The sequence below is a fragment of the Numenius arquata genome, chromosome 18 (assembly GCF_964106895.1).
Source record: "Numenius arquata chromosome 18, bNumArq3.hap1.1, whole genome shotgun sequence".
NCBI lineage: Eukaryota > Metazoa > Chordata > Aves > Charadriiformes > Scolopacidae > Numenius > Numenius arquata.
The window spans coordinates 9,454,552-9,479,194 of record NC_133593.1 but is presented as its reverse complement, the minus strand read 5'-3'; the positions used below and the strand labels follow the sequence as shown (position 1 = coordinate 9,479,194).

The 24,643-nt window shown below is 41.3% G+C and overlaps 1 protein-coding gene across 3 annotated transcripts in view; it reads right to left on the bottom strand.

The window, feature by feature from the left end:
- The window catches only part of VMP1 (vacuole membrane protein 1), a 65,902-nt gene extending 44,355 nt beyond the window's left edge, over positions 1–21,547 (bottom strand). Inside the window, exons 1-5 of one of the 3 annotated variants that reach the window (XM_074160553.1) lie at positions 21,233–21,547; positions 16,827–16,928; positions 14,379–14,514; positions 11,877–11,967; positions 9,607–9,717 (exon numbers count right to left, since the gene is read on the bottom strand). In XM_074160553.1, the coding sequence (XP_074016654.1) occupies positions 9,607–9,717; positions 11,877–11,967; positions 14,379–14,514; positions 16,827–16,902 (414 nt within the window). In that variant the 5' untranslated portion in view covers positions 16,903–16,928; positions 21,233–21,547. Of the gene's footprint in view, positions 1–9,606; positions 9,718–11,876; positions 11,968–14,378; positions 14,515–16,826; positions 16,929–21,232 lie in introns of those variants that run through there. The other 2 variants (XM_074160555.1, XM_074160554.1) reach the window with 2 other exon arrangements.
- Between the last annotated feature and the right edge of the window lie 3,096 nt (positions 21,548–24,643).

Below are 24,643 nucleotides of genomic sequence, written 5' to 3'. Positions count from 1 at the left end.
AGTTTGGAAATCCCTATCTGCACAGCCCTGATGTCTCATAGAAGGTAACCTCGAACTCTTGAACTCCCAGGCCTTCAGAGGAGTTTTAGTTCAGGGACTGAAGGCCCCCAAGTTAGAACAGACACTGCTAATCCTTAGAAGTTACTTTAAATGCTGTATCATGAAATTTCTAGGAAGTATAATCTTTTTATCTATAAATTACGCTTGGAAATTCATCAGTGCAAGTAGAAAGAGACAGCAGGCACATGCAAAAAAAAATAAAATCAAGAAGTTACAATCCTTAAACACACTGATATATATAATTCTTGCAACAGAAAAGTCTTCACCATAAGGAAAAATCACTGAATATCCAATTAAAAGTGAATCGTATTTTCACATTATTAATCATTCTGTGGACCCAGACTGCAAACACAATTAAAGCTATAAACAAACTCCACGTCAAGCGTTGGGTTTCTCACATGCCCCTTCACAGAACCATCCTGCTGAAGTGATATGAGCACAAGAACAACTACATCTAATTTTAACCTTTTCTTTTTGGGGAAGATATAATTTTAGACCGGCTCTAATTTAGAAACATTTCACAAAGAAAAGCGATATGTCTGCCGGCAAGAAAAACATTACACTGAACTCATTGCTGAACTCAACACACTGAAAAAATCTGTTCTCCTCCATGGATACACCGCTTTTCATACTGGGTTCAAGACTCAGCCCTTCCACAGGGGGGAAACATGTCATGCTATATTTCATTAAGATAAATTGGAAAAACAAAAGCTTGCTTCTCATGGGAAACATCCTGCAAGCGTTGCCCCAGGCTGCGACTCATCTCATACTTATCTATGAAGTCATTACACCTCACCAGAAAGTAACACCACGATACAGCATCTTTTTTATCTTCAAGAGCAGTGGACAACTACCCACAAAGAAAACCGTTCTGTGATTAAGAGGGAAAAGCTTGACCTAGAGGTGGCTGGTAAATATGTCCCATCTAGTTTGTCTGTCTGTGTTACAAGATTAAAACGTCTCGTGATTTTCTATAACGTCTGGTATGCAGTGCTGGCTCTAAAAGAGGGCTCAGAATGAAGAAGGATCCCGTACCTAGAGCATCCTCAAGCGACACAAACATCCATCAGGCGGTCAGGGCTAGTTTTAGCAGACCGTCACGGCATTTCAAGCCATGTATTAATTTTACAATCACGTGTCTGTTAGCGAGTTTCTATTCCCACTTCGGACAAACCTTGCCCCACAGCGCAGAGCTGATGGAAATTCCAAACCATGAGCCACAAGCTCTGAATATGACTGAACGAGAACCACTGAGGGAGCAGGCACGTGGTACCACTTCATGCATAACAGGGGCCACGTTGTGACTTTGAGGAGGAACATGAAAAGCAGGCGTTTTGTAAGGCTGTGCCCACGCTACTTTCTATAGGAGAAGCAAACAGACTCATGTCAGGGAAAGGCACAATTGGAAGAATCCAAGTTTATACTCTGGTGCTGACAGAAGACAAAAATAATCTGTCAGCATTCTCTCCTTGCCCTTCCCCAGCCACCCACTTATTATTTCTGAAGGAATAAATCACAGCATCTATTCAAATTGACACTAGTAGTGATGATTGGCTCTAATGTCTCCAATTAGAGATTGTCTTGCACTGTTATCATTATTTCCAGCCTGTTCAAGGAAGTAGTGACATAAAAAGTATAAAGTTCAGGCTGTGCACACAAAAGAAAAAAGCAAAAAAAAAAAAAAAGGGCAGAAACTCCAAGGGAGCAAATGAGGAGAAAGCACAATGTGACCTCCCAGCAGAGTTACGAGACACAGAACCAGCGATGAGGAAGTCGAGGGCAGATAATGAAAACAAGGCGTCAGCATCTAAAAGGTAAAGTCCATCAACCCTCCAAAGGAAGCAAAGGGTGTACTGACCATCTCTTACTGACTCCTCCGTGTCCTGGTTTGAGGGACACTCAGCTTGGGGCAAGTTCAAATCCCTACGGCTGGCCAAGACGCTTAAATATTAATAATGACAGCGATTTTTTGCAGACTTCTGAAAAGTCAAAGTAAGGTAGCTAATCCTGCACAGATGGAGGTGCTTCACATGAGCTCTTCATTGCCACAGCTCCAGCTTTAGATAAACCAGCCCGACTCCGACATGCACCGCTTTCGGCAGCGCTGGGGGCCGTATGTGGAACTCCCAGTCACACCATTTCGGGCTCTGACTCACGAGGTCCAGCAATCCACAGTGGGGCAATACGGGAGGTTATTGCTTCCAGCTGTTCCACCGGCCCCCAGGCCAGAGGCTACCACCCTGGGAGCGGGACAGCCGGACCAGCAGCGTCCCCTCAGCAGTTGCCAGGACTGCACCCGGCAGAACTTAAACTACCACCGATTTCAACTCACGTTAACACACCAGTCTGGGGGCTCGGGGCTCAGTTCGCAGCCCCCCCGGCTGAGCTGCAGCAGTTGAAGGGATTGTTCTCCCACAGCATAATCTAAACCAGAGGCGCTGGTTTTATTCTCTGCAGGTCTCTATCGGTATCTGACACATACAACAACGGATGCTCTTAGAGGGACTAAAACTCCAAACCAACATTTTTCTCCTTGAAAATACCATGTTTTATCTCAGATTTTATCTTTTTTTTAAGTGCAAGCAAGCCACCAGAAGATTTAAGAAACACCCAGGTTACACAACTAATCTGGCAGCAGCATCCAGTTTAATCCATTGGACCCTTCCAGTTCATAAGTGCATTATTAATATTGAGGCTGCAGTTTCAAGCAGAACAGAGCCCATGTCAGCTGTAAGCAGGAGTTCCCGTCAGGAGATGGTCAGCAAAAGTGATTTTTTTTTTTTTAAAGTTATATGTTGATTCAAGTATTCCAGGATGTTTCAGTTCATTGTAAAAAGCTTAGGACAGCTGGAGGAAGTAGGTTTAAAGGCATGAAGGAAACAAATGAGAGAGTAAGAGTCACAAACAACCCTCACACAAACAGGATCCATTTCAACCTACTTTAGAGTTAATTTCTATCTTCTGCACCCACCATGCATTTTCCTTTCAACTACCTTAACAAGCCAACAGCAGTAACCCGAGTACAGATATTAAAGAGAACCGGTTTTTATTTCATTTGTTTTAGGCTTGCGAGTTGACATGTGAATTGAAGAGAAGTACGGACTGCAAATGAACACCTCACTTCACAAAAATAATTCAGCGCTGGGGAGGGGAGCGCTCTGTGCCCTCCCACCTGGTTGAGGCAGCTCAGCTTTTGTTTCTCTCTTCTTCCTCCACAGGCAGAACCCATAGTTTGCTGGGTTACTCACACTAGTTTTGAATGATCCACACAGAAAGAGCAAAACTTCTCCTGAAGCTGACAATCACTATGAAAATACTCCTGTATTAAAGTCACAAGTAGATAAATGGAGAAAAAAAAAAAAGAGAGTAAATTCTGTGGATTTCTAATTATTCTGTTTACTTCATAAAGTGGAGTAAGCCCTGTTTTGTGAGCTTTTCTTTTCAGAAGAAAGCACTTTGGTAATTTTATCATGAGTCTCCTTACAAGCTAAGCTCCCGGAACCAGATAACTAAAAGGAATTAAGTTTGATTTTAAAAAGTTTTCAGTAGTCACGGCAGGAAAAGGTTTTTTTCTATTTGTGGGTTGGTTTTTTTGTAATTATTTACCAACTTTTTTTTTTTTTTTTAAAGCTAATGGGCTCGTTATTGCATGAAGAGCCTGGATTTGAAATCTTCAGATTCTAACCTAAACCAGTTCAGATAGTGCCAAAACACGACTCATTTCAGCTGCAAACTGCCACACTTTCGGGAGGCCAGAATGTGACCCTTCGCCAAAGCCAAACCCTGGAACCAATTCAGAACAAAAGCGAGACATTGAACCCTCAAGCCCAGATAAACTCACACTGGCTCTCTAAAGCCAGCACTGTCAATAAGGACACCATCTTTTCAACTCACTTCTCTTTAAAGGCAGTTTTCTGTTCTTTTTCATGGCCAGACATCACTGCTGTGCTCTCTTCCACAGAGCACCCCAGTAAGAATTAAGTGACAAACCCACATGTTAGCATTCTGAAAAAATTCGAAGGGTTGTGTGACCTCCACGCACAAAAACGCCCCTATTGTACCTCCCGTTTCCTGTTTGTGCTACTCCTCAGCCCGGCCACCAGCGAAAGCCTTTGCAGCAGTTGCTCCACTTGGCTCTATCAGCCACCAAGCAGAGATCCATATTTAAGAAACAAAAAACACAAACAAATGCGAACAGCCAAAGCTCTCTCTGCACTTTTGACCTGGGAGGAATTCGCTTCCATTCATTCCCAACCGTTACAGGCTGTAACAGACCATGCACAGAAGGGATATTTATCATCCGCTCCTCGCGAGAGGCAATTTTAATTCTGGGCTGATTTTGTTTGCTTCGGCCGCATCTTTTGCAATCCCTTTGCCAGAGCTGAACTGAAACCAAATCACGAGGCAGAGCGTGGCGTGAGGACGGCGACGGTGGTGTGATCCCGACCCAGCGCTCCATCTAGCGTCCCCTGTCCCCCCCCCCCAGCAGCTCATTCATTTCATTTCGCGGCGGCAAACAGACCTCTCCAAGATGTACAAACGCAAGAAATTCCTGACGAGTTACCCTCAAGTCATCTTCTTTTGGTAATTAGGTGATTCATGCCATTTATATTTTAATATACCACCAACAGAAGAGAAAACATCTCAGGACTAAGAAAAAAAAAAGCTGCGTGCTGCTAAAAACAAAATTTGGAGTCGTTAATCATAATAGTTTTATTTCCTACAGAACCACATCATGATTACTATTTTTAAAGTGTTGTTTTTAAAGAATTGTGAAAAGCCTTTAATGGACTTTGGGAAAATAAGCCAGCAGACTTGTTTTGAAAGTGTCAGAATAAAAAGGATTCTTGGAAGAGTGGCCTGCTTCCCTATTTCTGCCTTGAAGATCTGCTCTGTGCCAGCCCTCAGCTCAGTGCCAATTTACAGCACGAGAATTGTTTCCCAAAAAGCCATGTCAAATCTTACATTTTGTGCTGGCTACAACTAAGGAAGCAGCATTAAGCTAGGAATCAATACAACGGGCAATGTTCAGAGCCATTATAACATATAGAAAGTTCCTGAATCACAGAAATAGCAATAAAAAGCTTATTATCAAACTCACAAAATTGACCTCCCCCTCCTCCACCAAGAGGTATGCAGCAAGAATGTTCTGGTGACCAAAAAAATCCAAATCAGACATGAACCACTATTACCCAGGGGCAGTAACATTCCCCCCCCACAGAGACTGCTTTGGATGGTAAAATCGACTTTAAGCAAACCGTTTCCAAGTACTCTCTTCTCAGCCAACCCCAGGATCTCTCCTGGCACTTGAATTCATGCCGTTCCATAAAGCGGCTGGTGAGAGATGCTCTGAAGAATCCAGACAAATGACAATTTTCAGCACTGGAAAAAACAGCTTCCCCGATGCCAGGGAAAGAACGATGCGGCATCGTTGGGATACTGAGTCTATTGCATAACTATTTCAAAGCTTTGCCCGGGGTAACAGGCTGCGCTTATGAACGGTTTGATAGGAAAATAGTGGTTTGCAGTAAAAGGAGGGCTATATTTAAAAAAGATGCACCTGTGTCACAGCTGAAGGAGTTCAGGCGCACTCTCTGAGCAGGTGCCTACATGCCATCAATTCTTACCCCTCGGCCCTGAACGGCAGAGACAATACCGCAAGCATCAACAGGAGCTCGGAGCACATGGGTGGGCCCAAGAGCATTGTTCTCTGAGCATGTAATTGCATTCCCAACAATCTCACTGTACATACAGATTTAAAACGAGCAATTAATTAAAAGCAATTTTAAAACACTTACTGAGTCTACTCTCTATTGCCAGAAAATCCAGGCACTAAAGCAGAAGGGGATTTACTGCTTTGTAACTTTTCATTTCTTTGAATCAATAGAAGAATAAGTTTTACCACAATGAAGAAAGGTAATTAAAGCATACGGAACATGAAAAGTAGATATACACTTAATGTAAAAGTTAATGCAGCGAGTCCCCTGCTTAACTTTTTGTATTTCTACTTTTAGAGGCAACTGCTGCACAATTAACATGGCAAAATAGTTTGAAACTCCTAATTTGAAAGCTGGAGCTCCTAATTGCATTGTTTCCAGACGGGTTAAATCCAGAATACTATTCTGAAACAATCTACCCCTAAGTTGCACCAACAGTCTGTAGTTAATACTCCGTGTTCCCTTTCACACAAGGTGTAGGCTCAAACTGAGAAGATATTAAGAAGCCTATTGCTACACTGATGGCATATTGCATATAGATAGTGCTCTTATAGCTGTATTGACACGGATATTAATAGTTCAGGTACTTAAAATGGCAACACACTGTTAAGGGCAATAAACTTGTGTTTTTACACTCCCACTGCCATCTAGTGGCTATAAACCCAAATACATTCCACCAACTTATGAACCATTCAGGGTTCAGACGAGCCTTCAGTGCCCAGAAAGAGTGACCTGCCCTGAATTTACAGAATCACAGAATCACAGAGGTTGGAAGGGACCTTTTAAGATCATCTAGTCCAACCAATAAAAAAAAAACCCCCCCCCCCCAAAAAAAAAAACCAAAACAAAACAAAAAAAAAAACCACAAAAAACCAAAAACAAAACCACCACACACGCAACCCACACACACACCACCACACCACCCAACACTAATCCATATTCCCAAGCACTATGTCAACTCCTCTCTTGAATACCTCCAGGGATGGTGCCTCAACCACCTCCCTGGGCAGCCCATTCCAATGCCTGACAACCCTTTCAGTAAAGAAATATTTCCTAATATCTAACCTGAACTTCCCCTGGCGCAACTTGAGGCCATTGCCTCTTGTCCTATCATCTGTAACTTGGGAGAAGAGACCGACCCCCGCCTCTCTACAGCCTCCTTTCAGGTACTTGTAGAGAGCAATAAGGTCTCCCCTCAGTCTCCTCTTCCCCAGACTGAACAACCCCAGCTCCCTCAGCCTCTCTTCATAAGACTTGTGCTCCAGACCCCTCACCAGCTTCGTTGCCCTTCTCTGGACCTGCTCCAGCACCTCAATGTCTTTCCTGTGGTAGGGGGCCCAAAACTGGACGCAGTACTCGAGGTGGGGTCTCACCAGTGCTGAGTACAGGGGGACGATCACCTCTCGGGTCCTACTCACTACACTGTTCTTGATGCAGGCCAGGATGCTTTTGGCCTTTTTGGCCACCTGGGCACACTGCTGGCTCATGTTCAGCCTGCTGTCGACCAACACCCCCAGGTCCTTTTCTGCCAGGCAGCTCTCCAGCCATTCTTCCCCAAGCCTGTAGCGCTGTAGCGCTGTTACAGTCCATACTGATCACTAAAACTAGCACAGGAGAAAAGAGGAAAACAAATCCTTGCTTCTCTTTCTTCCACCACTCATTGCCTTTATGGAATTCACTCAATGTAATGGAAACATGCTTATATACTTAAAGCAAACAAGTACTTCTCCCGTATTGTTACATATTAGATATTGATGGTATCATTTTATTACATTTTATTCTATAACCACCTTCTAATTATTCAGTGCAATCTATTTTGTCTGTTTTTCCCCCCCTAAAAAAAAAAAAAAAAGGTAAGTGAACCCTTGCCTATTACATTCCAAATAAATACCTTCACTAACAATATTAAACTAAATTTCTTTTCCCTGGTGGTGCATCTCCCTCTAATCTTCAGAAGGCTGTTCACCTCCCATACAGCCACCACCAATTGCACTGATAAACCAACAGAGAAGTTATATTTTGTATAGATGTGGTACTTTAACATCAGCTCAGGTCACGGCCTCAATATATCCACTAGGCTTGCATATCCCACAGGAAAACTGAAGTGCTATGTTATGAAATGTAATTTGTTTTCCATTAAAGTAATTTAGAACTATTTATACATCTGGATTTTTAAGTAGAGAGTAAAAGAAAGGTCAATTCTTTTAGGAAAAAAGGAGTGGTGCTGTCTTGTGAAGATTTCTTTGTGACAAAATTATCTTGGGAGTGGCCTAGGGTATAAAACGAGAGCACTTTGCTACCCTGAGTCATGCCAATGTACAGCAAAGAAACACTACCCACTTTCAAATGTAGTTTAGAGTGGTGGATAACATTTCGTATTTACTAGGTTTCTGATACAACGTGTAAAAATTAAGAACAGGAACTGTATGATAAGCTCTCCAAACTGCTTCAAAGAGGATGTCTAAATACACGAAATCTTTGGTCAGAAGGAATCTTAAGGTGACTGTCACTGGGTGATAGTCTAAGAAAATATAAAAAAAACGCAGAAAAAGATGCAAATCTATCATTTGAACTGTTACCTTCTTGCTGATTTAAGTCATGATCAACTGATTTCTGCAGCACACCTGGAACTGCTTTTCTTTCCCTTCCCGATGTTGATTGATTCTCCCTCTGTCCAGCCCATGTCTTTCTGTCCCTCAGCTATAAACAGCATCATCTCTGCAAGTCAGGAGGTCTGTGACGCTGTCAGCTCACTGCTGTCTAAGCACTACCCAGCGTTACGTAAAAATGTTTAGACGCTGTGTTCATCAGCTTTACTGAATTTCCATTTCCAATCATTTAGAGTGACAGCAGTATTTTTGTCTCGAAGGCTACACACGCACAAACTTGTTTCTGTTTAGCAATAGTTTCCTTTCTCCTGTACTTTCTGCCTCTGTAGTCTTTAGGAAAGAAGCTACACCACGAATGAGTCCAAGACAACTGCAGCTGCAGCCCATAGAGATGCCATTCGATCCAACAGGCATTGCCCTGCTGTGGGGAAAAGCACGAGTTTCTTGTTTCTTGTAGTGTTTTCTGTGTTATTGTTAATGATTAAAGCAGTTCTGAAAGTAAACATCTGTAATTGTTCCAGATACAAGATGACATTTGTTGCATAAACTGGTTTTAATTATTTTGTGGCCATGAAGCCTTTTCTTAAATCCAGGACAGTGGTTTCATAAACAAGGAACTAATCCAATGGCCAAAAGCAAAACACACCCAAACATTTCCCTAACTTTCCTAGCGAAGTTGAGATAAACAACATCATACAAATTTTCAGAACAACAGATATTATTGTATCTTTGTAGACAAACGTTTTTCTTGCGATTATTTTCAAAGCAAAATTAATGCAGATCAAACTTTAAAATAGCTGCCTATTGCAGTGGTTTCAGCTAGAAAAATGATCATTTTAAGTTACTAAAAGAAAGGGTATGCTGAAAAATTTTAAATGGAAACATTTGAGCTGCACACACTAGAAAATGTTCCATTCAAATTAGGGAATTAGAGGACAGAGTGTTGCAGATTTTGACTCATTGTTTCAAAGTGAGGATTAACAGCAGGCTAATTCCTACAGTTCAACAAACATCCAGCATACAAAGTGCAAAACCAGGTTACACAGTGCAGAGTATGAACAGCATTCACCAGAGCACAGAAGCATTACTCAAAGTATTTCTTTTCTTTCAGAAGTACTTAACGTCTAGGACTTAGGGAATATTTTTTATTTACAGATTTTAAAATACACAACAATTAAAACATTCGATTCAGAAAGAACACGATATGGAAATATCCTTACCAAATAGAGCAGAAAGGTGTGGAGACCTGTTCCAAGTCCAACAGAGGACAGGATGCCTAATCCTACCCAGTAGGCACACCAGAAGAACTTTTTCTCCATGTACCGCACATACTGAAAAAGAAAAGTCACAAAAGAGAAAAAAAAATAATCAAGAACGGTGATCTCTCTTAGGGGAGAAAGTTAAAGCTACAAACTAACGCAAATAGTCACCTGGATTACAATAACTGCAATAGAATCCTAGATACTTCTATTTGCAATTTATTGCAATTACAGCACAGACGTACAGAAAACGGCACACTTTCAAATGAAAAGCCCACGCACTTCAGAATCACAAGTTTCCAAGGAGACAGATGAAAAATTCAGGTTCAAGACTGGGGAGCTGAAATCCAGAAGAGACATACTAGGTGTGAGAGTGAGCAGCAAGCCCCAGACAGCATCTGCTGGAGCCCAAGCAGCAAACAGACAACCCAGGGAACTGCCTGAACAGGTTAAATAAAGGAAGATAATTAGCTGCACTCTCAGTGACTCTGTGGAATGTTTTATCTTGGACCAGTGAGTAACCAGGTTTGTTACTTTTAAGAAAAGATTAAAATGTTGGTTGTGTGTTGTACACTTAAGTGAGGAGATATGGGAAAGTCACAGCAAATTCTGGACAGAAAAAGCCGGGTGGGTACACTGGAGAAACGGGAAGCAGTATCTCCCTCTCACTGCCGTGAGAGCAACACAAAGAGGATGAGCCAGACCATCAACTTGGCTCTACCACAGCCCCAAGAAGAGGTGCCATTTTATACCATCCACAGACCAGCAGCACCAAGATGAAGTTCACCAGTCTTAGCCAGGCTTCAACCTGCCAGGGTGTAAAAAGGTCCTGAAAATGCCAAGTGAAAACCACAAAATACTTCACTATTCTTTGTATGGTTTGGGAAGAAAGTCGCTCATACTCAAGTATACACTGATGGTACACAGAAATAGGCAGATCAGCAGGACACGGACCTTAGGGAAGGACAGATACCTGCTGGCAGACATGACTGAGACCCCCAGAACACAGAGCTCTGGCTGGACCCTGCAGGTCACACTCCCCTTGCCAGTCCCAGTGGCACAGGTTTCATCCCAGCAGGCTCACGGAAACCTCCAAGCCTTGGTGCAGTGGAGGCCCAGCAGCCTCCTTAGAGGCCATGCTCCTCAACACCAGTTTTCAAGAGCCATCTAGTGGCAAATGTTGAGTGCATCAAGCTCCATGCTGACAAGGCCACCAACCAGAGCAGTTTATAAAGAAGCAGGTATTTGTCCATCAGGAACGGGCCACCAATTTACCATCTACCAAGTTGCTCTGGGTGTAAGAGCTTAGGTCTCAAGCACGGGATTGCGTGAGCAAGAACACGACGAGCAGAAGCAACTCATTTCACTGCATTTCAAGACCCGTCCTGGGAAGCCAGGTCTCCTACTCCAGACCCGCATGTCCCTCAGGCAGCCAGACACGCCATAGCAGTATGGATGTAAGCAAGTTCTCTGAAACTGGGAACCTGCTGATGTCAGAGCCAGAGGGGTAAGATGATTCCATTGCACAAGGAAATGCTCTGCAGGGTTTAAAAGGGCTCTCTGCTCTCAGGGAAAATCTGAAACTCTAAGAGAAATAGGGAGGGGAAAGGTGCAGACACACCACCATCACCTTACGCTTAAGCAATGGCTTACACTTCAAGGGATGCAAAAGCATCAATCTTCCTGTACACCAAAGCACAAAAAAGTTTTTAAACAACCATTTGAAAACAACGGGGACATAAGAAGGATCGCAGAACCACGTTTGAACCACTAATCCATTTTATGTCTTGATATATGCCTATTCTAGCCAGTCAAGAGACCCTCCCATAGAAACGAAGAAGCATTTCTTAGGAACCACAAACTTTTATCATGACTCAATTTAACATTAAATCTCAAGAGCTCGCACGACTATTAAAAGCTCGATAACAGCAGATGTGAAGGAGTGCTGCAGCGCCGGAGCCGTGCTTATTCAGGAACGGAGAAGCAGGACACCTCCAGATGCAACGGAATAGATCAAACGATACAGCTGATCGTTCCCCATCTCTAAAACGCGACTCATCCACACACAACAGAGAGGAGTCATGACATAAGAAACAAATATACTTAGCGAGTAGGAGTTCAAAAGATACATTACAATTTCCTGAAGACCCCATTCAATTCCCAGTACGTCTACTTTAGCATAGGAACAGGAAGAGTTAGTCACTAAGAAAAGTAACTTGAAAACCTCATACCTGTTGATGTGTTCCTTCAATGTAATACGTAGCTGTGAGCACTGCAAGCAGCAGTAAAAAACACACCAAGATACTTCGCCGATGCCACAATCTTAAAAGACAAATGGCAATTAGGGTTTTTCATAATTTAGCATGCATTTCAAAGTAACTTACTTATCCCTACAGACTGGGCCTGCATGGATGTAGTCAGCAGGGACAGTGGCAGCTGAAAAGTTTGCTATTATTTAAAGCATAAACCTCCCAAGGAAATATCTGGGGAGCCTTTACTCTTTATGGAAAAATCTCAGCTTCACTGTCAAGTGAGATCAAAGTTCAGCCATGCTTTTGGGGTTGTTTTAATCAAGAAAAACAAAGTAACTGTCTGAAAACAAACACAATCTGAAAACAAATATTCGGCTTCTGCAGCCAAGACAGTCCCAAAGACAGGGCCATCAACAACATCCACGGGAAAGCAAAGGGCAAAGCAGGCGCTGGCCCTGGGCAGGGGACGAGCTGTGGGTGGAACAGCAAAGTGCTAATTTCAAACTGCGTTGTGCTGGTGGGTAGAACCATAGAGACAGCAAGAGGAACAAATCTTTACACTGTTTTGGTTCCCCTGATCTATTGAACTTCATACATCTCATAACAGCAAAAACTTTACTAAATATATTGTAGCTAATTATGAATCATTCGGAAGCTACTACAGAAAGGGGAGAAAAATGTTCTCCTATGTAATTTGTTACCCAATTACTTTTGAGTCTGCTTAGTTTTACATCCTTTTTTTCTGCTTGATGTGTTTGTGGCCACACACAGTAGATTAGCAAATACATTTATTATTTTCTGGGCCACACTATTATACTGTCATCTAATGACATAAAAAAGCAAGCACTAGCATCACTTAATCTCAGACATGAAATAGCAAGCTATGAATGTAACTTATCTATTTAGACAGACAGAAAAAAAAGATAGAAATATGAGATGTAATACAGGGAAACAGTCACAAATGTTTCACATTAATCAAACTGAAAGGAGTCACTAACTCTCCTTGAATTTTAAAATAATTTGTGCTGCTTATATTAGTATGACAATTGGATTTTCAAGTGATTGTCATCATTTAAATCACAATTTACTCAAGTGGAACACAGGAGATCATTAAGAGTCAATCTGAGGTCTCAATTTAATAGCTTCTAGTAGTCAGTGTTATTTTCTGTAAAGATATTGTCATGCTAGCGCCAGACAACACAAACGTGCTGCACAACAGAGGATGCAAGCGCTATCCGTAACAGAATTTGATGTCTAGGAAGCCAGGTAACACTTGAAATAAGACCTCAAATGTCATTTCTGCTGGGTTTAAGTAAATGCTTGGAGGTTGTCAGAAATGGCTAAAGCAAGACCCAATAAAAGTTCTCAAAATAACAATTTCCAATGATAGTTCAAAGAAGGCACACAGTAAAAGTAGGTTTCAGGGTTAGATTATTTTTTGTGTGTGTGTGTGTGTGTGTGTGTGTGTGTGTGTAAAAGGGAATTAAGACTACACTAAGTAAACCTGGTATTTTTCATACAACTCATTTCAGAAGATCAAAATAGAAACCAGAAGTTTCTCTCAATGGATCTATGTGCCAGCACCTTGACCCCTGCCCGGAAGGGTCAATCAACAAAGCCCATTATCACCATCATCGGCTCGCTCTGCACAGTGAGCTACGATCACCCAAGGTGATATTAGATCCTGTCTTCTCACTGGGAAAACGACTGTAAACTCAATCCTGAACACACAAGATTCCAGTTACCAACACAAACACTAGGATGGCTGCTACTCTTGGATTTCTCAGTTGCCAATTCTACTCCTGTTTGCCTTTTGGCACTCCAAACAGTCTTAAGCCTAGTGCATTAAGCAACAGCGACGCTTTTCAGCATCAGCAGGGGATGTTAGGACTGCTACTTGCAAATTTTCCAACTGGAATAAAAGCCCATTTTATCCAGCGTGTAAATAATGCTTAGGGAAAGTGCTTTAATAAATCATTTCCTGTTGTGAAAGGGACCATGTAGCTTAGAACCAAAGTCCTCTTTGCAGCATCATAAACATCACTCCAAGTTCCATGTAATCCTGAATCCTGCCCTAACTGAGCTACTGGAAGATCGCTCAGCGACACTAACACATACATTAATAGATCAGTACTTAACACTGCAGGCAGAAGTAAGGTATCTCTTGCCTTAAAGAACCCTAAACACTACCCAACTCTCAAACTGGAATATTCAGTTCTTCAGAAAAGAACTTTGCAATTTTATTCCATTGACACCTTACTGCATTTACACTTATGTAGTTTAGGCAGAAGGTCTGGGTACACAGCTGGAAGTGTGGTATGTTCCAGTAGCCACCTTGGAATACAAAAATAAATATGGTTTTTGAAGGAAGAATTTTAAAGTTGTGAATCATCAGGGAAAGCGAGATGTCAGAATGACCTACTGAATCAGAGCATGGGTTTCCCCAGAATGCTTAGTAGAAGTTAAAGAAAGGATCTTTACTTTATGGTCCATTCCTTCAAGTTTATTAGAGTTTCCAGGAAAAAATACTGCAAGGTAACAAGCGGTTGTTTCCAGAGGACAATATTCAACCTCTCTTCTCGGTCCTTTCGCTTCCGTTCACTCAACAAAGGGGAATCTGCAAGTGAAAAGCAACAGAAATGTAAAAGCACAGGCTGACAGTTCAGACTCTGTCCCACCCAAAAATATACTGATGGTTTTAAGTTTGTTAGGAAGTTAATGTGAGCCTCCCAGTCATCTTTTCTACTCATCACAAAGCATCTGCTCCAAGTGCATCAGAAATCAGGTGACCTCCAGCAAAGGAAGTAAGGTGGGTTTTTCCCTCCACGTAGCTGACAACCATTCAAGAATCTAGTTGGCCCAGGGTGCAAAGAGCCTGGGACATCTATTAGCCTTTATGCAAGGTACTGTACTACTAGTTACAAATCAAGCTAATACGTCATGTCAAACGTGACTCTATCACTCACTGGAGAGACCGCATTTCACTTTGAACTTTTGGATTTGGTTCTCTTCCAAAGCTATTCTCAGACTTCTCCAATCGAACGAGATTGAATTACACGTGCTCTTTATACACTCCAGTCACCACGTAACTGGATAACAGCATCTGCCCTCCCAGTTGGGATCTGCAGGCTCTGGTAAGCCTTGCCATGTCGTTCAGCTTCTCCAAAACGAGCCCAGACAACAGGATGTGCTCCTGTGAAAACGACCCACTTCCACGCCGCAGGCCTTCACTGGACTGACACTATACATTCAGTTGCTTTTAACTGCAGTGATTTGGTTACGATGCAGAGCTCAGCACTACTGGGACACCAGTCACTGCACGCCACTATACCAGTATAAAGTTCTTCTAATAAATGTGTTGGTTTTGCTTACAATACAGTCAAGGTTAATACGAACCCTAGCTATTCTTTGGATGAGAATGGCTTTTTCAAAGGTCATCAAGCAAACAAGCAGTAATATTTTTTAAACTTTTAAAGAAAATGAATTTTGAAATAAAAGAGAAAAAACAGTATCACAAAACAATGGAAAATAAAAAATCAAAAATAATTCTTGTATCCAAACAGACATCAAACTTGTTTAAACATCACCTACTACACAAAGTCAAAATATATGTATTCTGTTCTGTATACATTTAAAGCACTGCAATAATATTCATAAACTTTAAATATGTAAAAAGCTGTTCATTTAAAATATTGATCTAATCTGAATCCCCAGCATATTGTAACTCAAGATGTATTATTTCAGTCTTATCCCAGTAATTGAAACATGCTGCTTTATCAGATGCTAATATTTACATAGAAATTGCATACCTCATTAGTCACACAGCCCATTTAATTTGGTATTCTTTAGCTGCAAGCATCAATTGCTTCAGATGAATTAACAGAAATCCTGCATCGGCAAATACTGGATAGCATCCACATTCCCTCAGAGTTACAGAATGATTTAAGCCTTTAAGTAGAAGGCTTTGATTAGTTCCATACATACAGGTCCTCTTTAAATCTTGCTGCATTCATTGCGTTAAGAATTTCTATTCTCTATTTTTTCACTTAATGTGTCTAATAAAAATTGCTTCAACCTTGTTTTTATAACTTTGTTTTTAGTAAAGGTCATAAGAGACAATGGCGTAAGACTGCATACAACTTGAGAAATCACTTGGTTACAAAACTTAATTAAATATGGAACTGGCACACGCAAAGCTGACAGGAAGCAAACTAAAATGATTATCATTTCTATGCTATACCCCACAGCACAGATAATCCAGTGACACAGGGCTCTTCAAGAAACCTTCTCAGGTTATTTTTCCTGAGTCCTAAGCATTAACCCAAGTCTACTTTAGGCATACCAGTAGGAAAAACAGAGGCAAGGCAGGAGATGAAGTAGTTAACTTTGTTAGTAATTTATCATTGAAACTGATACATTATAGTGAAGCTAAATGTCATCAGAAAAGCTAGAAATTGAGAGACTAATAACTGGATTTCTCCCAGAGCGAAACAGATTTTTATTACAAATTACTAACTTTTCAGTGCCAAAGGGTGGGGCTGTACAGCCTGACTTCTCCAGCCACATATTTGCCAACATAGTTTAGTTTTTTAGCTCAGTCCTGTTGCAGCCCCTGTTGGTACCCAAGTCAGCTTTACAGCGCTCACATGCACAAGAGCTACGGAATAAGAATTTGGGAGGGAGACAAGAGTTTAAGAGAAAACCGAATGGAAATACACAGCATAAAACTATTCTGTGGCTTTACAATACATAAATCCTCTCAACCTCAGATTTAGAGATGACTGAAGTTTCCAAGATTGATTCAGGCATTGAGGCCCTTCGCATTACCTGGGCGTAACGAGGACCAAAGTAAATTCCTTTTGAGTATCGTACTGGCCATTTTACACACCAAGCTGACCCACTGAGAACATGAAGTCGCTTTCCACCTACCTGTAAAGCTTCCATTGTGCTGCTCTTTGATCATTCCTATGCGTCTCTGGTCACAATCTGTTCCATTCTCTGCCATTTCATAGATCAGTCACGTCTGGGGATCTAATAGGAGAACAAAACCAAAAAGCATAATGTCTCCATTTCTGGTTACGAAGAGTCCCTTTACTCCATAGTCAAAGGACACAGGCAAACATCCAGCAACTCTCCAAATCCAAATCACAGCTATCCTGCATTACACCATCAAAAAGGAGAAAGTGCTTCAATTCCCAGAATGACAAAGATTAAAACATTTCCACCTACATAAATCTAAATTTTTCACTTAAATGACAAAACCCTTCTCACTTCTAACAGCTGAACAAAAGCTTGTTAAACAATCCCTTCTACGAAACAGCCCGCTGTTTGGGCTCCTGGAGCAGCAGAGCTTCATACAAACCTCAGCTCAATCCCGAGAGAGGGGTGCTTAAGGTTTGATTTTCATATTAGAAAGCATCTATTCTGGCACTAAGCTGCCAGGTATTCAGTATGCAAGCAGACCTCAAAAACCTCACAGTCTAAAAAAACAGCCCTCAATACGGTAACTAAGATACAGAACTGCACCTCATGTATTACACAGTCTAATATCTCTAAACCAGAAAAGTAAACTCTTCAGTGGAAAAGAGCTCTCTGATGGAAAGCTTTTTTGAAAAGTGTACATTCTGTCTGCTGCTTTCGCCTCTCTCTAGTGAGATCAGCCTTAAACGGTCCAAAAGAACAGCTGTGGTTTTCCTTATCCAGGAGAGTAAGTAGTGCAATAATTGGAAGCCAGCATAAATCAGAATGTTGCAAGAATTGCTATTTTTTTTTTTCCTTAAAAAACAAAACCCCAAACCTGAACAGCTGACAATTCTTATTCAATCAAACACAAAGCACGTAGCCAGTCAGACCCCTTGCTTCAAAAATCCTCTCTTGAATCTTAAAACAGTTTCTGGAATTTTATTTTGGAAAAAGACTCCCACAAAGCTAAAGCATCTTATTCGCATTGCGTTTCTCCTTGTAAGCAAACATGATTTACAGTTTTTGAGATGCTGCTTTTGTTGGAAAGAAAACTAGAGCAATATCAAAATGACAGGTTACATAAAACTGTCTAGTGGAGGAAATTAAAGTTTTACAGAAAAAAATACTTCCCCCTTTGATTTATGTTAGTCTCAAGAGCCAAGCAGCAACTCAGGTTTGGTAAATAGGATTGAGATCGCCCCTTTGATTCAGACTGCAGTAATTCTGTCAATTTTTTTAATAAAATGTTAAAATATTTCAGATACTGTATTTGTTGAATATTTCCAGGTTTCACAGGTCAGTTTTAGACAGATGTTCTTCTAAACAGGTATAAGCCTTGTGCATTACGTGTAATACATATAAAATTGCTAGCTAGAATGTGATTATTAAAGGGGTTTTACTTAAAACCCAATAGTCAAAAGCAACAAGGTCTCGGGAACAAGTCCTTCCTGAAATAAAATGCACAGAAATAGAAATCTATCTAGTAAAACAAGCCAAGAGAAACTAATCATCTCTTGCATGTTACATTTTTTATTCATTGAAACGTGGGCCCCAAGAATACCCACAGCACCAAGAAAATTAATAAAACAGCCTTGCAAAAATTTTGCTTCTGAGAAATGCTGAAGGGCTCCGTAGTCAGCCAAGGAGAGGAGAGGACTGACCTGCTGCAGTGAGAGCTCTACAGCATCATTCTGCAGTCACCTGCAATCAAAGGATTGCTCTGAACCACTAGTCAAACACCAGAGAAATGTGAGCCTGTTTCTCTCCTCAGACCAGTTTTGAAGCAGCCTGACACTGGGAGCCAGGGGAGTTACAGCAGTTGGGGATAACCGGCCAGTTGCTACGGTGATACAAGGATCAAATGTTTAGCCACCTCCTAATTTCATTAAGACTGTAAGTCCCTGCAGACGGTGGAGCGTTTTATTTCTACCAGCTGCCCTCGCTCATGGTACTCTTATTTTTTCATATCTATAAATATGTATTTTTATACAATATAAGCTTATATACACACATACATATGCATATCACACACACAAAGCTCAAACTGCAGAGGGGAATATTTAACTTGGGCATCCAGAGTTACAAAGCCTGACGTTCACAGAAAGCTGCTTAGGAAGCAAAAGCCATAAGCGCTGTTCTGCACACAGTCACGCTATAAAAAACACAACGTTCTGGTTCGGGGAACTTCAGTCACATTTTGTTGGCTTAAATATAACAAACACTAAAAAAAAAAATAAAAACCAAAACCAAAAAAACTTAAGTGGAAGCCACATGTTTCTCATTTTGAAATTCTTTTTTTTTTTCCTTGTGTAAATCCAGCCTTCAAAATTGAAGTCTCAATTGGTTTGGTCTCTGCTCAGCTTAATTACATTTCAAGAAAGTTAATTTATTGTAATAGAAACCTCTCGCCATGTTTGATGCTAAAATCTAGGCTGTGCACAGCACTCCCTTCTCCATGAGCTGAATTCCACTGCAATCCGTTAAATATCTCACTGGCACATAAAAATCACCAGTCTCTAGGGGTCTCAGGTGCAGCGTGAGGTACATATCACAGCTTTCACAAGCTCAACTAACACAGCCCGTTTTCCCCCGCCTGCCTGGAAAGGCACTAATCTAGGATTAGCTTTGCATAGAGCTACCTCAAGTGCACAAGTCAACAGTTACAGCAAAGTAAGTAAATAATCTCCTTGCACACTTCTGTGGGGTAAATACTTGGTAAGAAGGTCTTAAAAGTTGCAGAAAAGCTCTAAAAACTTGTACTCAAGAATACAGTTGACTACGAGATTTGACAGCTATTACACAGCAAATCTGCAATTCAGAAACCAAACCCTTACCAGTTTCAGAAAAAACTCCTTGGTTTACCAAAGTCTAATTATACTTAAAGCATCTTAGCATAAGGAGCTGGAGAACGCGCATCCAGCTCTGATCTGTTGCGCTGTTTGACACCTATTAGAATCACTAGTCCCGCACTAATGTCTCCCCATGGAGATTAATTGGAGTGGGAGTCTGACCCAAAATAGAGTTATCCTTCGTTAACTGAGTCCGCATCCTCTACACCAAATCCAAGAGAGCTCACCACAGGAAATTAAATTCCATCTGCTAAACAGAACTTCACTTCTGATGAATGCTGAAAAGACACTTCTTATGAATGCTAAAAAAGACAGAGTCTATATCTAAAAATAAACTTGCCTAATACATTGAGTAGTTACCAGCAAGCATAAAAATAAACTATTTAAAAGAGTGAGAAAAACAACTTTGAACTTTGAGAAAAAAACTTTGATATAACAGTTTTTATATCAGTTGCTTAGATCATTCGTTAGAGCTGTGCTTATACAAGAACCTCTTTGTAGGGCTGAACAAATGGCCCACAATACACTATTCAGCTTTAGTGAAATCCATAACATTAAGCATAAAAAGACAATTATTGCTAGTCAAAATGTAAACCGGTCAACAAAAAAGGGCTTATGGTAACTGTGACTGGCACTTCACAGCATAAGTGAGACAAAGCAAAACAAGCTATTAGAGCATGAGAACATCACAAAACGAGGCACTGCAATCTCTGCACTCTGTAATCAGAGAAAAGGACAAAAGTCTCTTATTTCTGAAGCTCTGGGGAAGCTGCTGAAGCACCCAAGTGTTGGGTGCGCTTACGTAAAAGGAAACCGCTTAAGACATAGCAGTTGGGTGCTCGCACTCTCACTTGGAAGAGGAGAATGTGGAGTCACGTTCTGTACTAAGGATTTTTTGAGAACTCCTTTCCAATGTGCTGGAACAACAAGGGAGCCGTTAAACGATTTTAATGATCTCACTGCTTTCCCAGGCATTGTTTCAATCACTAATTCTTAGCACTTCTTACTTAATGAGACCCTTGATCCCTGACTCTCATCTCCATCAAAGTTACTTGTCACACATCTGCGAGAACCAGATTTATAGCTTAGATGATGTTTTTCATAGTTTCATTGATGTTTTCCCCCAGCCACCTTAGCAACACACCATTTTCAGTCTTTTGTCATTTCTTGCATTTTAACCCATATGCTCCAATCCTGCTGGTGTCCTGCTCCTTCTTTCTCCTCAACTTGTCTGATAACCATTCCTTTTTTTATCCACATCACTGAACAAAAGATTAAAAAACAGACTTTCACAGGTGGGTAAGTAATTGCACTAAACCAGACAGCGTTACACATCTGTAATATGGTTTTGTTTCAGTCGTCAAATGCTCTACATCGGCAACAATTTACACAGGGAATAAGTTAACGGCTTCTTGGCAAAGTAACTGCTTGGAGAGCTCTTTTCCTCAAAAGTCAAAGACTGCCTGGCACACGAACACATTTAGGTAAAGGATGAGATCAGTCTTGAAGCGAAACATTACATACCCTTTCAGCTCCGCACAACTATGTCACTCTTCACTAATTCTTCTGTATTTGAAGCCAGTGGAACAGACAACTACGTCCTCGGCTCTGTAGACATTCAAGACCAAAGCGACTGCTCTTCCAAACCTTCTGTCCCTACAGAGTAAGATAATACTGTTCATCATGTGACACAAAACTGACACAGTCCCTAACTTGAAGGTTAATAACTTTCCTAAAGATGAGAGAAAATAGAAAAAGTAACTGCTTGATTTTTTTTCCAGTTCTTTAACACTCATGGGAAGCATTCAATTAAAATAAATTAGGACATATCTGAAAGACGTTCAAAATCTCCATAGGTTTAGCTATAATGGGTTACTTCGATATGAGTGCATTTATTCCCGCACTAAAAATGTTTTTCTAACTAAAATAGTTTAATCCCCCAAAGGAAAAGTAATTCAGTTAAAGACCACAGGTTTCCGTTTTGTGGGTTATGCCTCTGTACACCAGACCTATTTTCCGATTCCTAGCCAAATACCATTTCAAAAAAGTCATCTTACAATTTAGAGTTAAAATTTCCCCTTTTCCAAAAAGACTTGGGACATCTTTTAGGAGGGAATGATTTAATATTGTTGTAAGATGGGTTTCAGGGATGCTGTACGTTTTCTTTTGTGACTACAAAAAGCTCTGTCCCTGCCGTTAAGGCCACATATATTAAACTCTTCTCCCTGGTGGATTTTCTCAGGTGAAACATGAATATTCATGGTTGTCTGCGTAGATCCAGCAGTAGAATCAGGTGCTATAATAATACAGTAGTCATTACACAATGTATAGATGAAACGGCATGGAAGATGGTAAGAAAGACAAAATTCGGGTTGTTCAGGTCTTGGCAGTGATCACCAGCTGAAACTTCAAAAAAAAAAAAAGAAAACAGATTTAAATAAAGGAAATTGAAATAACTGGGGACCTGAACATTATCAGTGTAGCACCTCATGCTACAACGCAGGTGACAGACCGGTTCTGTGCTCCTCGCGCCGGCAGGAGGCAGCAAGCCTGGGGTGCAGATCACAGAACGAGCCTGCTCCTCTGCCCACTGGGACAACGCTCAACCAGCTGCTGAGGAAACCACTTCAAGGTTATCAGAGAGGGCGAAATACGCTGCTGAGAGAGGGACCCGAGGAGATTACAGGAGACCTCCTTGGTGTCACTGCTGTGCTGCTATGCTAACTTCAGTTACCCAAGCACCCAGCTCAACCGTATCCAGATTTTGAACAGGACTGCATTATAATACACTGTGCTTCACGGCCTCTCTCAAACATCCCTGTGACGCTGATCCCCTGTCACAGGGATTCAGTGACAAGTACTGCCACAGCACCAAGCAGCGCCACAACACCACACCTCTTGGGGAGGACATATCACGTATGCCCAAACAGCCCTTTCACCAGAACAGATGACAACTTGGAAAGACTGATAAGAACAGAGATAAAAGCTTTGGAGGTGAACACAACACTGAAAAAAAATTGATAATATTATAACTTAATATTCATGTGACTAAACAGACTCAGTATCTTTCACATCCTCAGTTCCAGAGGGCTATACAGAAATCCACAATCATACTGTCTGCTGAGATGTTTGTCTCTCGGCCCTCAAACTGCATTCTGCATTCAGAAGGTGGCAGTCAAGCTCTCTGCCGTCAGCCTCCCCAGGCTTCCAAAACGCAGGGAAGGAAAGAAAGGTCACAGGAATTGTCACGATATGATAACACATCCTTCACAAAAAAAAGGTCTGCTAAAATTTAACTATGAAAGAAAAAAGACTTAGAAAAATAAGAATATAAAGAATTGCCACCTCTGACTCCTCCAGCAGCTGGCAGGGAGTGCAGATTTGGTAGGAACTTTGCCTTCATCCTGTCCTGTAAGTGCTGGGAGACACCTTCCCCACAAGAAGATGCTTGAACCTGCCCAGCCGTTATATCCAGAGCGATGCTTCGCTAGGGGGAGGTACAGCAGAGATGAAAGGGAACGAACAGAAGTACCCAACAAACCCACGGAAAAGAGTAGCTGAAACACGCTCCTGAGACAACTTCTGCTTTTCATAGACGTTAACAGTCTCTAACTGGAACCAGTTCAGGGTACACTATGGCTGCCTTGGCCATTCAATGAGAATACACTGCCCAGACAAGGCAAATCACAGAGACTAATTCTGAGCCTTGTAAGAGAGAAGAATATTCTTTTAACAAGTTTGAAATACACTGAACAACTGCTTGGCTCACCAATAACTTCTCACTGTCTCCTGCGTCCACCTGGTCAGTGGGGCACCAAAGCCAGCAAGGTGCTGCCCCATGATGAGGGCAAGCTTAGTGTTGCAACAGCTTCAAGGCTGTGCCCTTCGTTCTCATGGAATAGCAAAGTCCATCCAACTCATGCTTCTCCACAAGCGACAGAAGTTAAAGTTCTAACCTTCAGATAATGACGTGCTTCCCACCACCATTGCACCAGGAAAACTGGCTTACTCCTGCTATACATCAGGAGTAATAGTTCTTTGTTTTAAAACCAAAGCTTGTTAAGAAATAAGAGGAGATCTCAAAATACGCACTAATTACACAAACCATTCTAAGGAGAGGTATTCACAAGATGTAGTCAGAAAGAGTTATGACATTCAAAAGATGTTCAAAGACAACCACAGGAAAAAAAGCTTTAAGGCGGAAATAGTGCAAACATTCCAGTTAAGAGGCTTCCTTACAGCACACTCGGCCTTCCTCAAACCTACTACCCACTTAAAAGCTACTAAGTCTCCTCCTATCCTTTCCACAGAAATTACAAGTACCATTGATTTCAGCTGTTAAGTAGGACAAGATGCTTAGGTCAAATTATTAATTAGTGCTCACCTCTCATTGCACAACTGGAAACATGTTTTTTCAAACTCTCATCTGAAAACATGGGATGAAGCAATCATTACGACTGTCACTTATGACCAAAGAGGAATAAAGAAAAGTCTATTCCATCTGGCAGAAAAAATGGTCCGAAAGAAGAAGTACTGACATAATGAAGCCCGTTTCAATAGGCAAATTAATGCCTTATGAAGAGCTCACATATGCTGTCATAAGGTAAGATGGTATCAAGCATCAGAACCCCAAAAGAGCTCTGACAGGAACTGGGGTGAAACTACCTTAGAAGAGGAGAAGTCCTACCAGTAAAACAGTACTAAAAGCCACTGCTGAAACAAAATTCATATACTCCAAAGCATAAAACAGTAATATCACACTCTGTCCACCACAGAGTGCTCAACCCATATTATTAACATTAACTAGACCAGGATACCCACTTGTTGGTAAGCACCACCTCACACAGCAGGGAAAACAAGGACAGGAGAGAACTCTGATGAAATGTCACACGTTCAGCTCAACGGGATAACCTGGATTCACAGCACTTTACAGAT